The 15799-nt window shown below is 51.9% G+C and overlaps 1 protein-coding gene across 28 annotated transcripts in view; it reads left to right on the top strand.

The window, feature by feature from the left end:
- The window catches only part of TACC2 (transforming acidic coiled-coil containing protein 2), a 255604-nt gene that overhangs the window by 201041 nt on the left and 38764 nt on the right, over nt 1–15799 (top strand). For 16 of the 28 annotated variants that reach the window (XM_021943769.2, XM_021943767.2, XM_021943764.2 and 13 more), the window contains 3 exons: nt 9931–11242; nt 12909–12944; nt 14962–15022. In XM_021943769.2, the coding sequence (XP_021799461.2) occupies nt 9931–11242; nt 12909–12944; nt 14962–15022 (1409 nt within the window). The remainder of the gene's footprint in view (nt 1–9930; nt 11243–12908; nt 12945–14961; nt 15023–15799) is intronic. The other 12 variants (XM_021943782.2, XM_031652013.1, XM_021943779.2 and 9 more) reach the window with 3 other exon arrangements.

The raw sequence follows: 15799 nt of genomic DNA, 5'->3' as shown, positions 1-15799 counted from the left end.
GGAGTGTGCGGAGAGGCAGGTGCGTCTTTGGGGATTCCCAGTCTGATGTCCTGCCAGCTCTGGGAGAACAGGACGCCACTCTGTTCTCTTCTTTGGTCCTGTCCTTCTTCCTTCTGCCTAACTTCCTTTCAGCAAAGCAAAGAACAATCTCCGTTCTTAAAAACGAACACGCACAACACCGACTTCTTTCTTAGATGGCAGTTACTAAAAGAATGAGCATTATTGAGGATTAAGAGATAACCTCCACCAGGGAAGGGGATGGAAACGCTAATTGCTGCGGAGTCACAGCCCCTCAGAACCTTGGATTACACCAGTTGGAGTGTTTGAACGGGGACTTTATGTTTCTCCTCCTTTGAAAACGGCCGCGGGGCTGGCTGTGTAGGGATTGTACACTCAGGAGACTTACGGCTGGAACTGTGTCTGCTGAAAGGCCCCCTAGCTTGGGCTGTACAAAGATCCATTTGATTTGCTGCCCTGGTTAGAAAACCGCCTCCCAGGCAGAGGGTCCCCTCGTCCATTCTGTGGACCAGCATGGGGCGTTACGAAGGCGTGGGAAGGCAGCTGTGCTTGCTAGTGTAGGTGGCTGTAGGAGAAGAAAGATTCGTTCTGTGAACCACAGGAAAGAAGGGCACTAGGGGAAAATCTATTGTTTACTTTCCTCTACACAGTGCCCGGGATGTTGCGAAAGGTGCTGCAGGAACCACGTGAATTAATACACGAGACCTTTGGCTGTGAATAAAGACGGTTTTTCCTCCTGGCAACCTACATTTTATAAAGCACTCACTTGCCCTACATTGGGTCCTACCAGCGTGTCTGGGCTCCCTGGGATGGAAGATGTGTGGACTGGAGCAGTCCTGCCAGCCTGTCCTGAGGGCTGTAGCCTGGACCACAATCCTGAGGCAGAAGATGGGGCAAAGGATTGCACCTGCTGCCAGCTGGGGTGGGCCAGGACTCAGCTCATCTGAGCGCAGTTCCCTTATCTGTAAAATGAAGAGGGTGATCTGTGGGCCCCTTCAGATCTTTCCAGCTCTGGCCTCCCGAGGTCCTGTGAACGGAATGGTTGGCTGATGTATAGCGACCGTGTTATTAGAACTCAAAATCGGCCACTGAGGGACATAATTACATGTCATATAATTAAGTAATAGCTCCCATTCAAACATTTGCCTTATCAGGGCTGTGCTAGGTCCTCTGAGTGTTTCGTCTCCCACTCAGGTGAGGGAGGATGGGCCGTATGCATACAGCATCCCTGTATAGTGGATGTCTTCCCCTGATTCCCCAGTGACACGTGGAGGTTACGAACCTCATGCGCCATCTCACAGCAGATAAGGGGCTCTGGTGTCAGAACCCAGGCCTGCCCACCTTCAAGCCCGGTTGCCTTCCATTTGGAGCCAGAGTGCTGTCTGCTCAGGTGCAGTGAGCTGGTGCCTTTGTGTGCCTAGCCTGGGGCAGGCCCTTAGTAGGTGCTGAGTGAAAGCTGTCGCTGAACCTGCTGTTGCTCAGACGTGTGCTGGGGCAGTCCTGCCAGCCTGTCCTGAGTGCTGCAGCCTGGGACACGCCCCCGAGGCAGAGGATAGGGCAAAGGATTGCGAGTCAGTGGGTGATCAGTGGGGGCGACATGGCAGGAGAGTTGAGGTGGATCCATTCTGACAGTTGCCCACCTGCCCATCAGGGACATTGTTCAGCATTGGGGAATGCAGCCTCTTTACTCATTCTTGCTAGGAGATTGCCAAGCCCAGGGAAAGGCCCATGTTGGGGCTTTGGAGGTAACGGGGGCCTCCCTGTGCCCTGCGTGCCTACACCTTTCCTCTGTCTCTGGGGACATGGTCCCACCAGGCACTGATTGTGGCGCTGCACCTGGGGGCCCGAGCCATTGAGCCAGGAGTATACAGGTTCACAGCCACCCGATCCAAGTGCCAGTGTCCTCGCCAGGCACTGATTGTGCTCCAAGTGGCTGTTTGTGGACAGCTGTCCTCACATTGACTTGGAATGGAACTCAGTGCCCAACCTGGCTGCAGAGCACACAGTGGCTTCCATTTTCTTTGGACCTGCCACTGGTTTTTATACACACTGTCACCTGCTTTCATCTCCAAGGAGGCCACATGTGGGTGCTCCCTGTAGCCACGGGAGACTCCCTGGCATGGGGTAGGGCATCCCAGAACCCAGCTGAGGCCCTTTCCAGCCTGGTGCAGGGGCACAGGGATGGATGTCACTATGGCGTGTGAAGAGCAGGGGGCTGTGGTTGCCTTTTCCTGGCACCTGCTATGCCCTGGGCCAGGTGCTTACAGACACTCCCTCTTCACCCGCACAAGAATTCCCTATGACAGCTGATGACAGCACACTGTCTTAGGTCCGATCATGCGGCTATCACAACGTAACCATAGACCGGGTACCTGTTAGCAACAGAAATGTATTGCTCGCAGTTCTGGAGGCTGGGAAGTCCAAGCTCAGGGCACTGGCAGATTTGGTGTCTAGTGAGGACCTGCTTTCTGTTCATAGACAGCACCTCCTCCCTGTGTCCTGACATGGTGGAAGGACATACAGTCTTCCTCAGTCCTCTTTTGTAAGGGCACTAATCCCACTCTTGAGGATACTGCCCCCATGAGCTCATCACCTCCCAAAGGCCCCACCTCCTGATACCATCACCTTATATGAGGATTTCAACATAGGAATTTTGGGGACACACACATTTGGACCAGAGCCACAGTGAGCTGAGGGCCGAGCCTTTTCAGGCCTTGGTCTGGCTGCCACAGGCACTCAGGCCCTCTTGAGCTGGCTGCTCCCTCTTCACCATGTGAGTGTTTCATGTGCCCAGGACCAGGGAACAGGTGAGACCACTGGAGATTTTGATGCAGTCCAGGCAGAGGCTGGCACTGCACCTGGAGGCCCTGGCCATTGAGCCAGGGGTATATGGGTTCACAACCACCAGATCCAAGCCCCGCTCATCCCAGGCTGGAAGGATGATGGAGAGTTTGGGGCCTGCATAGAGCCAGGTGAGGAAACATGAGAGGACAGTGACCTCACCTGCCCACAGTGGCCACATCTACAGTGAGAGGACGGCGACCTCACCTGCCCGCAGTGGCCATATCTACACTGAGAGGACGGTGGTGACCTCATCTCCCCAGGGTGACCACATCTACACTGAAAGGATGGCCACCTCTCCTGCCCACAGTGGCCACATCTACAGTGAGAGGACGGTGATCTCATCTCCCCAGGGTGGCCACATCTACACTGAAAGGATGGTCACTTCACCTGCCCACTGTGACTGTGTTCACATGGGGAGGACGGCGACCTCATGTGTCCTGTGCAGCTTGGATGGAGACACCAACAACCTGGCAGGGCCCCAACTCTCTGGACGCACATTCACTTCCCGTAATGACCTCGCTAGAGGGGCTTGACTGCACTCCACATCCACACAGGCACAGTGGGCCATGGATGGACCCTGGGATGCTCGGGGCTCCCACAGACCCCAGGCTGGTTGCTCAGCCCATTATCCTCCCAGGAAGACAGGGGTATAACCAAGCCCCACAGGTGTTGTCCTGTTACAGATGACATTTGATAATAATAATAGAAAAATAGTAACATTGTGGGGGGTGGTACTAGAGACAGTGACATCAAGGCACAGCAAGGTTAAGAAACTTTGGCCAAGGTCACCAAGCTGATTAGTGGCAAAGCCAAGGTTTCAGCCGCCTTTTATCTGACTCTGGACTCTTTGAAACTGACCTCTTTTGAATCTGACATTATGTTAGTGGTCTGTCTGCTTGCTGTCTTCTTCAGCTTTTAAAGAAAGTACTTTTCCAGAGTGTCCCATTTCATGCCTGCTTGTAAAGGATGAGGAGTGGCCCCAGGTCACAGCTGGTGTTATTTCCCCCATTGCCCTCTCTCTCTGCCTTCAAATGAGCAGTTAAGTCAGTAAACTGGTAGAGCCCTTGTGCTGGTGCTGGGGCCCTGCCTGGGGGACTGTGGCCCTTTGGTAGGCAGCCCACCAGGGAGGAGCCCTAGCAGGACAACAGGTGGGGACGTGGCAAGGAAAGCTGCTCATCTCTGGCTGACATGAGAGAAGTGACAATCAGCAAAGCAGGACAGACAGGTACATGTGGGCTGGGCACGGTGGCCTGTGCCTCTAATCTCAGCACTTTGGAAGGCTGAGTTGGGAGGATCACTGGAGCCCAGGAGTTTGAGACCAGCCTGGGCAGCATAGCAAGACTGCATCTCTACAAAAAATTTAAAAACTAGCCGGGTGTGGTGTCACGAGTTTGGCTGGCTGCTCAGGAGGGTGAGGCAAGAGGGTCACTTGAGCCTGGGAGTTCGAGGTTGCAGTGACCTATGATAACGCCACTGCACTACAGCCTGGGTGACAGAGCGAGACCCTGGCTCTTAAAAAAAAAAGAAAGAAAAAGTGACACGTGGCGTGCTCTAGGTGGAGCCAGGACCAGCCCGGGGTTGCTGAAGTCCCAGCTGTCTGAACCGCCCCCACAGCACAGTGGGGCTGTCACTGCAACCGTGCTCCTGGAGCAAAGCCTCCCCTTAGGTTCTCCCCATCCTGACCATGGCTCTGTCACTTAGATGCTCACAAGGCGGACTCTGCTGGGAACAGTTTGGTTTATGTAAAGAGAATTTAATTTCTTCATCACTAAGTGAGTTAACGTGGTCGGTAACTGTCTCTCCCCACAATGCCTTGACGGCACTTTTCCCTCTTGGTTTCTGGGAATTGAACAGGAGTTTGGCCTCAGGAAGCAGAGGAGCACAGACCCACCCGGTGGGGGTTCTGGGGTCTCTGTGAGATCCTGAACCCCTGCTGGGCTGAGGACAGAAGGCAGCCACGGCACGGGCCTCCTGCTCTCTTGCTGGTCAGTTTTGGGTTTGGTTTCTTGAGCTGTCTGTTTTGGACCACATCAGAGGAGGGTGGGCACCACAGGACAGCCTCTGCCTGGCGCTTCTGCAGCCCTGATGCCTCACGCCTCTGAGGTAAAACCCCCACAGGAAATTGGAGCTCAAAGGCCCATCTGAGCTTATCCTCAAAGCCCACTCATTTTTGTGGCCAAATACGAAAGCGTTGCCCACCGGAGGTTTAAGAATGAGGATAGACCCAGATAGAAGCAGATGAGGTGAGACAGCCCAGTTCTAGACTTCCTGATCAGGAGATGCAGCTGCGGCACCTGTTACGATGGGGCCCGAGCCCCACCCCAGCCCCGTGGAAGGAACCCCCGCTCTGCAGAGGAAGGAGGCAGATGGAGGCGGAGCCTGGGGTTTTAATGAGTGTCTCAGGTGTGTCTTAGGCTAGACAAATTTGGGAAATATTAAATTCATCATGGACTTGCTCTGAGCTGCCCACAGCAACCAGCAAACTGCCACACAAAGACCAAGTACTGCTTTATCTATATCTCGTTAGCCTACTTAAAATGGAGACCTTTTCCCAGAATAAATATTACTAATTGAAGATTGCTATTCATGTACTTAGAAGATAGAAAGCCATACTCCCTGTGTAGGAGACCATCTACCCGTGATGTGTCAGCTTAAGAGAAGAGTCTGTGAGTGCCTGGGCACACCTCTGGTCCTCTGGGCGCCAAGGATCCCTGCCCAGAGTGAACTCACGGCAGGACAGGGGAAGGAGGGAAGGATGGAGAAGCACCAGTGTGGGGGTTGGCAGCAAGTGCTTCTGTGAGAAATAGTCCAGCAAGGCTAAGAGTGTGGCCTTTGGAGAAGGTAGGGTGACATCAGCTGGGTGATGTCGGCTGCCCTGTCCTAGCGTTCTCCTTTTCCTGGGAGCCTCCTGTCATTTCTAACACATTTGTTTTCCCTCAACCTGGGCATTTTATTTGCCCAGCACTGGTGCTATGTCTGAATTGTGGCCTCCAACATTTGTATGCTGAAGCCTCAACCCCCAATGTGATTATTTGCAGGGAGGACATTTAAGGAGACAGTTAAGGTTGAATGGGTTCATACGGGTGGGGCCCTAATCCCATGGGGACCAGTGTTCCTATACGAAGAGAAAGAGACCAGGAGTGCGCACAGAGAAAAGGCCATCTGCAAACCAAGGAGAGAGGCCTCAGGAGAGAAAAACCCACTGGCGCCTTGGCCTTGGCCTTCCAGCCTCCAACACCGTGAGAAATACATTTCTGTGGTTTAAGCCGCCCAGTCTGTGGTCCTTGGTGATGGCCGCCCAGCAGGCTCATGTAACTGGGATACCCTAGTGACCCTTTTCATCTGATGAACTGCGGGTGCTGACTTTGTTACCAGACTGAGCCAGAAACCTGGAGCCCGTGTGCAAGGCACTGTTCTCTAGGGCATTGCCCAGATCTGTGCCAGTGGAGACAGGAGGTGAAGGAAGTGTCGTGTGTGTATTCATCTGGGGTCCTGTCCTTCCTTACCTCTGTGACCACAGTGCACCCCACAGTGGCTGACATATAGAAGGCACCCCAGGTTATTTGTGGAATGAACAAATGAATCACACAGTTGATTGCATCTGCATCTGTCTTCACGCAGATATGCTGTGTGGATGTTTGGAAATCCAGCAGGGGAGCAGGGAGGCCGGGTGCGGTGGCTCACGTGAGCCTGTAATCTCAGCACTTTGGTAGGCTAAGGCAGGCGGATCACTTGAGGTCAGGAGTTGGAGACCAACCTGGCCAACATAGTGAAACCCATCTCTACTAAAAATAGAAAAATTAGCCAGGCATGTTGGCACATACGTATAATCCCAGCTACTCAGCAGGCTGAAGCAGGAGAATCACTTGAACCTGGGAGGTGGAGGTTGCAGTAAGCTGAGATTTTGTACCATTGCACTCCAGCCTGGGTGATGGAGTGAGACTGTTTCAAAAAAAAGAAAAGAAAATCCAGTAGGTGAGCAGGGAGGACTTGGAACCCAGTTGGACCACAGGGGCCATTCCAGCCCTGTGAGGGACCCCGTGGAGCAGCCTGCTCTGGTGACCAACACAGTAAGACAGCCATTCCCAATCAGGGAGGATTTTGCCCCCGCCAAGGGTACATGGCAATGTCTGGAGACAGTGTTGGTTGTCATAACTGGGGTAGGGCGTGGGGCCTACTGGCATCCAGTGTGTGGGGGCCAGGGATGCTGCTAAGCATCCTACAGGGCACGGGACAGCCCCCAGGATGGAAACCTGACTGCCCCCAAACATCCATAATGCCAAGGATAAGAAACCCTACAGCAAGATTAAGTTTCCTGGTTCATGATGAGCTAATGAGAGCATGTCAGTTCTAAAGAGGAAAGCCATGCTAAGCAGGCAGGGAGCTCTTTCTTCTGGAGGAAGCAATGAGCAGATGGTTAAGCTGAATATCCGCTCATTGTTGCATGATAACTGCTGACATTTGAAGGGCCTCGGAAGGCTTCCTTCTGCAGGCTGCAGAGGCACGTGTAACAGCCTGAGACGGAGGTTAGTTTTTGTGGGCCTTGCTTTAGAAATGATGGGATAGGCCGAGGCTCCTCCTTCTTCCTGCCAAGGCCCATTTGAAAGCACCTGGTCCCCCTCAGCATCCCCTGGTCCTCTGTGCCCTCCGTGTATCCAGGGGCAATTACGGAGCAGGAAGAGGAGGCCGCTGCTGGTGGGAGGATGTGGTACGTGAGAGTACTAGGGCCTAGAGGAAACAGTGAGTTGGTTTTAGAAAGAAGGGAGGCAGCACCTTTTGAAATGAGAAGGAAGCAGGAGTGTTTGGAGAAACCATTTGGGAGAAAGAGCTCCGTATTTAGGGCATCTGCTCCAGGTAGGCCCTGGGTGGAGAGGAGGGGAGTGAGAGGTTTGAAACCAGGACTGGCTCATAGACGTGCTTCCAAATGATGTTTTCAATCCAAGCGTTTCTTGATCCTGTAAGAGAAAGTGTGACCAGTCAAGCGGGAAACAGAGCTAAGGCCGGTTCCTAAACTCAAGAAGCTTGAGGTTTTCTTGTGCTGTGAGCTGAGTTCTCTGCCAGGTACTCCAGGAGAAAGGTGCTTATGAGCAAAGCTTGGCAAGCACTGTGCAAAATACTCATTGCCCAGAGATTTGCAGTCGGGAGCATGAATTGCTCTGAGAAAATCAACAGGAAGAGACCAGTTCAGGGGTTAATTGTGCATTTCCCAAACCTTGTTTGTTTGTTGGGGTGAGAGATAAGGCTCCCAGATTTAGCAAATGAAAATACAGGGTGCCCATTAAATCTAAATCTTAGGTAAACAAAGAATCATTGAGACATGGGACATACATTTAAAAACTGTTGATTTATCTGAAATTCAAATCCAGCTGAGCATCCTGTCCTTTGTCTGGCAACCATGCCGGTGGCGGAAGGGGACTGGGGGCACGTAACACCTGTCATGAGGCACACACCCAGGTCTTACCTGTGCCAGCTCTGTTTATTCCTCATTCTGCATCCTCCTAGTACTTAGGCCTGCAGACCGCTTTATCGTGTTTGCCCCCTTGTCCAATGACACACTTTTAGTTTTCTGGCAAATCTTTTTCTGGCATCCGTGACTGCCTGGAGCAGCTGTGAACTCAGAAATACATGAAAGATGCCGCTGGGTGCCAGCAGATCCCTGAGTAGCCGAGCCAAAGCTGGGACTGGCCGGATCCCCATGGGCAGTAGGGTGGTGGGACCTTAGAGCGTCATTTGGCCAACATTTGCAGCATCTGCAGCGTGTTTGGGAAATAGGAGCGACCTCCTTGGCTGGCAGTGGCTGATGAGTAGAAAAGCTGAGAGGAGGCAGCTGGGAGAGCAGTGAGAATAGGCAACAGCAGGGCCAAGGATAGGCAGGCAGGACTGAAGGAGAGGTTACAGCTAATGGCTGGAGCGGCAGGTGGCAGACAGCAAGTGCCACTACAGGTGCCGGGGGCCTCCGTGTACAGGCTCCTCTGTTCTTCACAGTGGCTCTGAGGAGTCAAGAACAGGCTTGTTGGTGGCCGTGGCTGGTATTAATATTTATGGAAGGCTCCGTATGCCTTCCTGCAGGATTTCTCTGTCTTGCTGTCCTACTCCTGACCCTTGCTTTAGCCACACTGGCCTCCTCGCTATTTCTGTAACACACCGGGTGCTCCTGCCACAGAGCCTTTACTCGTGCTATTCCTTTTCTGCCCAGGATGCTTCCTCCCCAGGAGTCCTCCTGGTTCATGCACTTACCTTGATTCTGATCTTTGCTTAGATGTCTCCTCAGAAGATCTTGCCTGACTACCTTATTTTAAAAGTGAATCTCCTATCCCGGCTTTATTTTTCTCCTTAGCACGTGTCACCCTCTGAAATTCTGTACATTGTTTGTTTTTGAGACAGAGTCTTAGTCTGTTTGGCTAGAGTACAGTGGCACAGTCTCGGCTCTCTGCAACATCCGGCTCCCAGGCTCAAGCGATTCTCCTGCCTCAGCCTCTGGAATAGCTGGGATTACAGGCGTGTACCACCATGCCTGGCTAATTTTTGTGTGTTTTTTTTAGTAGAGACTGGGTTTCACCATGCTGACCAGGCTGGTCTCGAACTCCTGACCTTAAGTGATCTGCCTGCCTCGGCCTCCCAAAGTGCTGCGATTACAGGCATGAGACACCACGGCTGGCCCTGGTGATTTATTCACTATCTTCCCCTGAAGAATGTGACTTCCAGGAAGGGAAAGATTTTGTCTATTTCTGTTCCTTGTTGAATCTCTAGTACCTAGAACCATGCCTGGGCCTGATGAGGCACTTGGTGAATGTTTTTGAATGAACACTCTGAGCTAGGTTCTTTAATCGGTCCTCATCACCCGCATTGCACAGATGAGGGAACTCTGGGCAAGCCTGGCCAGGGTCTCGAGCTAATTATGGGTGGGCCAGGATCTGTACTCAAGCAGTACACCCAGTGATGGGCAGGGGTGGCCTGGGGCCATGGTTTGTCAACCCCTACGCTGGAAGGTGATGTTTTGGCACAAGAGGAGAGGTGCCGCAATGCATCCTGTGTCTGTAATTGATGGATTTGTCTCTGTTTCCTCAGGATGTGGTTCTGAGACAGTCCCTGTCCCTGATGGCCCACGGAGCGACTCAGTGGAAGGAAGTCCCTTCCGTCCCCCGTCACACTCCTTCTCTGCCGTCTTCGATGAAGACAAGCCGATAGCCAGCAGCGGGACTTACAACTTGGATTTTGACAACATTGAGCTTGTGGATACCTTTCAGACCTTGGAACCCCGTGCCTCAGACGGTAAGAATCAGGAGGGCAAAGTGAACACACGGAGGAAGTCCACGGATTCCGTCCCCATCTCTAAGTCTACGCTGTCCCGGTCGCTCAGCCTGCAAGCCAGTGACTTTGATGGTGCTTCTTCCTCAGGTAATCCTGAGGCCGTGGCCCTCGCCCCAGATGCATATAGCACGGGTTCCAGCAGTGCTTCCAGTACCCTTAAGCGAACTAAAAAACCAAGGCCGCCTTCCTTAAAAAAGAAACAGACCACCAAGAAACCCACAGAGACCCCCCCAGTGAAGGAGACGCAACAGGAACCAGATGAAGAGAGCCTCGTCCCCAGTGGGGAGAATCTAGCATCTGAGACGAAAACAGAATCTGCCAAGACGGAAGGTCCTGGCCCAGCCTTACTGGAGGAGACGCCCCTTGAGCCTGCTGCAGGGCCCAAAGCTGCCTGCCCTCTGGACTCAGAGAGTGCAGAAGGGGCTGTCCCCCCAGCTTCTGGAGGTGGCAGAGTGCAGAACTCACCCCCTGTCGGGAGGAAAACGCTGCCTCTTACCACGGCCCCAGAGGCAGGGGAGGTGACCCCATCAGATAGCGGGGGGCAAGAGGACTCTCCAGCCAAAGGGCTCTCCGTAAGGCTGGAGTTTGACTATTCTGAGGACAAGTGTAGTTGGGACAACCAGCAGGAAAACCCCCCTCCTACCAAAAAGATAGGCAAAAAGCCAGTTGCCAAAATGCCCCTGAGGAGGCCAAAGATGAAAAAGACACCCGAGAAACTTGACAACACTCCTGCCTCACCTCCCAGATCCCCTGCTGAACCCAATGACATCCCCATTGCTAAAGGTACTTACACCTTTGATATTGACAAGTGGGATGACCCCAATTTTAACCCCTTTTCTTCCACCTCAAAAATGCAGGAGTCTCCCAAACTGCCCCAACAATCATACAGCTTTGACCCAGACACCTGTGACGAGTCCGTTGACCCCTTTAAGACATCCTCTAAGACCCCCAGCTCACCTTCTAAATCCCCAGCCTCCTTTGAGATCCCAGCCAGTGCTATCGAAGCCAATGGAGTGGACGGGGATGGGCTAAACAAGCCCGCCAAGAAGAAGAAGACGCCCCTAAAGACGTAAGTTCAGGGGTGGAGGTGGTAAGGATCGGAGGCGGGGGTGCACATTGACTGTGACTGTTGGTCATGTGCCTGGATAACCTTCGACTGCCCTAACCTTGCCCCTGGGTGCTGTGATGATGCCACGCTTATGGCCGTTGCACCAGGCAGACAATATACGTGTTTTCCTTTCTCTCTGCGGTCACAGTGGTGGCATTTTCCCATCCACATACCCCTTTGTGTCCTTGATCTTTTGCTTTAATAAATCAGTGGTCTAGAGCTTTACTTGTAGCCAAAGACCTGATGTTCAGCTCCAGAGCAGTCTGGGAGATCCCAGAGAGGGGAAAGGTCCATTAGAAATCTGGTTGATCTCCCTATTGGTGAGTGATTGCTGTTTGGAGAAGCTAGGAGATACACCCTTTAAAATGTTAAAATTTACAGTACTTGTTTCTGCCTATTAATGAGACATTAGCCCAGGAGGCAAACATAGTAGATTCCAGGAGGCCCAGGAATGAGAGATGTGGCCTGGGCCCCTCCCTGCTGTACCCTCACCAGCCTGTAAGAAACACCCCTCTTTGTCTCCTTCCTCCTCTCCACTCATCTTTTGTAGACAAAGTCCCTACAAGTTCTGAAGAGATAAATGGAGCCTGAAAGCAGGGAGCAAATCCCCACAATCCCCAGGAAGCCATTAGTCCTTGGCTCTGTGGACTTGGCAAGACGCAGACATTTGACAGGGTCAAGTATATTGTGCTTAAAAACCAAACACCCACGCCTCCAGAATCCATCCCAAGACCCGGCTCTAACATGGATGGCTGCTGGTCCTTTATTCTTTGGCCTCTGTGGTTAATACCTTGGCGATTTCCTTACTCTCATGGGCAGTATTGTCAATAACTTGACAAGGCTGAGGAGATCAGTCTCCCAGGGGCAGCAGAACAGACCACAGCGCTGGCCCCTCTGGGTCTGTCTGGCACGAAAGAGAACGACATGTTTACCTCCATTCTGGGCTCCCCCTAACGTTGAACATCTGAGAAGAACCCAGGGCCTCCTGAGAGGAGGTCTCTGTAGCAGGTTACCTTGGATCAACCTGCCACTGTCTGGTGGTGGCTGGAGGCCATCCTGGCCACAATGGGGACTTTTTTCTTTAGATCAGTTCCCCAACTAGGTCCTTCCTAGAGACTCCCTAGAATTCACGTTGGAAACTTGATTTCAAGCCTGGAAGAGGAGAAGTCTGCAATGGCTGGACTGCAAGGCCATGCTCTCTCATCTGTGGAATGAGAGCCAACCTTAGCCACCGCCTCCTCCTTCTCCAAGATATGTTCTGTGTCTCATAGGCATCCCCAGTCACTTTCTTGTTTGAGCATCAGAGCTAACAGGGGTCGGGGAAGTTTACCCAGCTTGTGGTCTCACCTCTAGTGCAGAAGGGACTTTGGCTTGGGAGATCTTGCATGGGTCTGGCAAAGCTCTTGGGGCACTACAGCTTTGTGGCATCATTAGGACCAAGAGAGGAAGGTAGGAAGGTGTTCCCCAGCAGCTCCTTCCAAAAAGCTGGGCATTGCCCACCTTCAGAAGTAGACCTTACAGCGATGGCCGCCGTATCCTAACCCATTAATAACCAGTTGTCTGCAGATTTATCTTTTTTGTCAGTTCCTTCTGTCTGTCTCTCTTTTTCTTTGTCTTCTTGTCTTAGGATGGTTGAAGATGTGATGTCTGTGTGTTCTCTGTTGTAAGTAAATTTAATGCAATCTGCTTCTTATGCCAAATGCGCTTATTTTTCTGCCTTTTGTTTTTGCTTCCAAGCCAATTTTGTTTCCCCTCTATGGCTGCTACTGATGTATTTATGTGGTGGGCCTGGGAATGACGGGGCATGGGGCTCCCCAGTAGCAAAGATTACTTTTCTGTTTCATAGTGATTCGCATAAGAGACTGCTTGGCTGTGAAAATGTGATTATCCAGCATCTGCCTGCTTGTCAGGAATGGAACTTTTTTCCTTCCCTTGCATATTGGATGTCTTCATCTGAAATCATACATTTTTTTTTTTAACTCTTCATTACATTCTTTCATTTTAAATTGGGCTCGTGGGCGATTGCTTTCAACACTACTGTGGCTTCACGTTAAAATAACTGTCTGGTCTAACCACAGGCAGCGATGGCCACAGCTTATTCTTGCTAACATGTGAAGCAGAAATGTTTGGGCCGTTCCAAATTGAGGCCTGCAGAGTGCCCTGAAATGCAGGGCCAGCGTAGAGTGGAGCACACGGCTGTGAGAGCCATCGCCAGGCTGCCCCAGTCCTGCATCCTCAGTCACCCAGGACCTGGCTGGGTGTCAGCATGCCTCGTCTGCCATCTTTGGGTCACTTGTCAGTAGAAACAGAGCTGACCATTTCTGTGCCTCTGCTGCTTTGCCTCCCCTGGCCAGGAGGGATCTGTGGGCAGTTCTGGGGGTCCAAAGACATGCAGCTTCTCCCTGTCCTTACAAGGGAAGCTGGCCAGTCCAGGTGGCCAGCAGTCCCGGGATAGGGTCGAGTCCATCAGACTCTCTTCTGCCCAAGGGATTCCTTGAGTATTTTCGAGCCACTTAGCAACTATAAAATATATGATTATATATTTATATGCATGAATAAATATATGCTTCAAGCTGCGATGGCACTGTTTTAATGGCAAATGTTATAAGAGCTGTAAATAGCCATTTGTAGTATTTTTTTTCATGATTAAATGCCATTGTTGGAGTGATGTGAGAGAACACAAGGAAGGAACTTGAGTGCCAAATTAAATTGCTCTGCCCACCCAGTTAACATGCAAAGCAGGGGAGGGCGGTGGGATGTAAGGAGAGGGATCGTCCCCCAAAGCCTTTGCTTTGCTGGGAGTGAGACCATCCCATGGAGGGGCTGAAACGGGGCAGGGGCCAGTCTACAGGGTGGAAAGAGCCCCCATTCTGACTGTGGAAGTGACCCCCAGACTGCTCGGTGGACTGAATGGAACTGCTCAGGCTAAAAGTCATCCCTTCCTCCTGGGATCTGCTTCCTTGACCCTTCAGGAGTCTGATTTGGTGTTTCCTTTGCCTCCCAGCCCCGCTATTCATATGAAGGAGAAACAGGGAGAGAAGAGCTGTGAATCTTGTCTGTTTACCATGGTTAGGAGAAGACCAAAAAATTCATCTCTCCCCTGGCCCTCCCTTTTGTCAGGATTCCACCTGGAAGCCTTCAGAGCATGGGAATCCATTGAGCTCGAGGATCCTGTGATAGGGAGGATTCAGCAGGTTCTCCTTGAGGACCTCGAACTTTCTTTCTGCGTGGCCTCCTTCAATTGTTCCTTAAGTGAGGTGTCGCCTTGCCCGTCTGTAAATCGGTGTCCTGAGCCTGGAGCCTCTCCCTGAGCCTTAGTTGGGTTCAGACATCCCTGGAAGAATCCAGATAAATTAATCTGCTCACCAAAAATTTGCTTTATAAAATAAGAACATTTAGTTAAATTTAGCTTCATTTTCTGGGTCGTTCTCCAAAATGGCATCTCTTTAAAGATTTCCAGCTTGATGGATCTTTCCCTTGGGGGCAAAAATAATAGCTGTTAAAAAGTGAGAGTGGGTAGCCAGCGTGGCCGTCTGCTCGCTGGTGTTGCAGTGGCAGAGGCGGGAGGGTGGCCTGGGCCAGATGGCTCCGCAGAGGCAGTAGCTTCGGTCCGCTCTGTGCTGCTCTGGAGTGTTCCATCCCTCTGCTTGTTGTGTTTACGTTTTCCATTTTGTTTCCAGTGACACATTTAGGGTGAAAAAGTCGCCAAAACGGTCTCCTCTCTCTGATCCACCTTCCCAGGTACAGTGTTCCTTTGATCTTGATGGTTTTACGCCCTCCCCCCGCAGGGGAGTTTTCCTCCCTTGTTGACAAAGCTTTGCTTTCTGCTCATCCCGGGCCTGTTTCCAAGATCATGTTTCCAAGACCCTCTTCTTGCCTCCTGTGTGGAGGGTCCGTCGATGTTTGCCCGACGTTGTTTTGATCCCTTCACTTTGCGGAAGATCAGAGGGTGTCCCGAGAGTAGGAAGACGTTCAGGAAAAACGTTAGTTGGGCTCTAGAGGACCCGCTCTGCTCCATTCAGGCCAGTTCATCTGCTGTGAACTTCTAGGACTGTCGAGTCGAGCAAGTCTCTTGAGATGAACAAATACGCAGTCTCTTGAGATGAGGTGAAAAAACTCAGCAAGTGTCAGGAGCACTGAATTGTGTAGCCAAAATTGGAGTGGGAAGCAAAGGGAACCCCCTTCCCTAAGGAAGTGGGGCTTGGGTTCTTTCTTTATTAGAGTCCCTCTTACCAGTTCCTCCATCAGATAGATTCCATTTCTTCTACCCTTTACAGACCAAGGAAAGTTATCCTCAAGCCTGTCAGTCATACGGTTAGGGCTAATTTCTGGGTCATAAAACAAGCAGACCTGCCGCCCCTCCAAGTCTGAGCCAGCAAAGCCCCAGCCTGCAGACCCTGGCCAGGGTGGGGGCAGTGGAGGGAAGCACGCAGCCCTGGGGATAGGGGCTCAGGTCCCAGCTGCAGCTCTGCCCTGACCTCTCTAGGTTCCCACCCTGCCCTACTCCACTTCCCACTC

Source organism: Papio anubis, chromosome 11 (genome assembly GCF_008728515.1).
Source record: "Papio anubis isolate 15944 chromosome 11, Panubis1.0, whole genome shotgun sequence".
Taxonomy (NCBI): Eukaryota; Metazoa; Chordata; class Mammalia; order Primates; family Cercopithecidae; genus Papio; species Papio anubis.
This window is presented reverse-complemented; position numbering and strand designations above follow the sequence as displayed.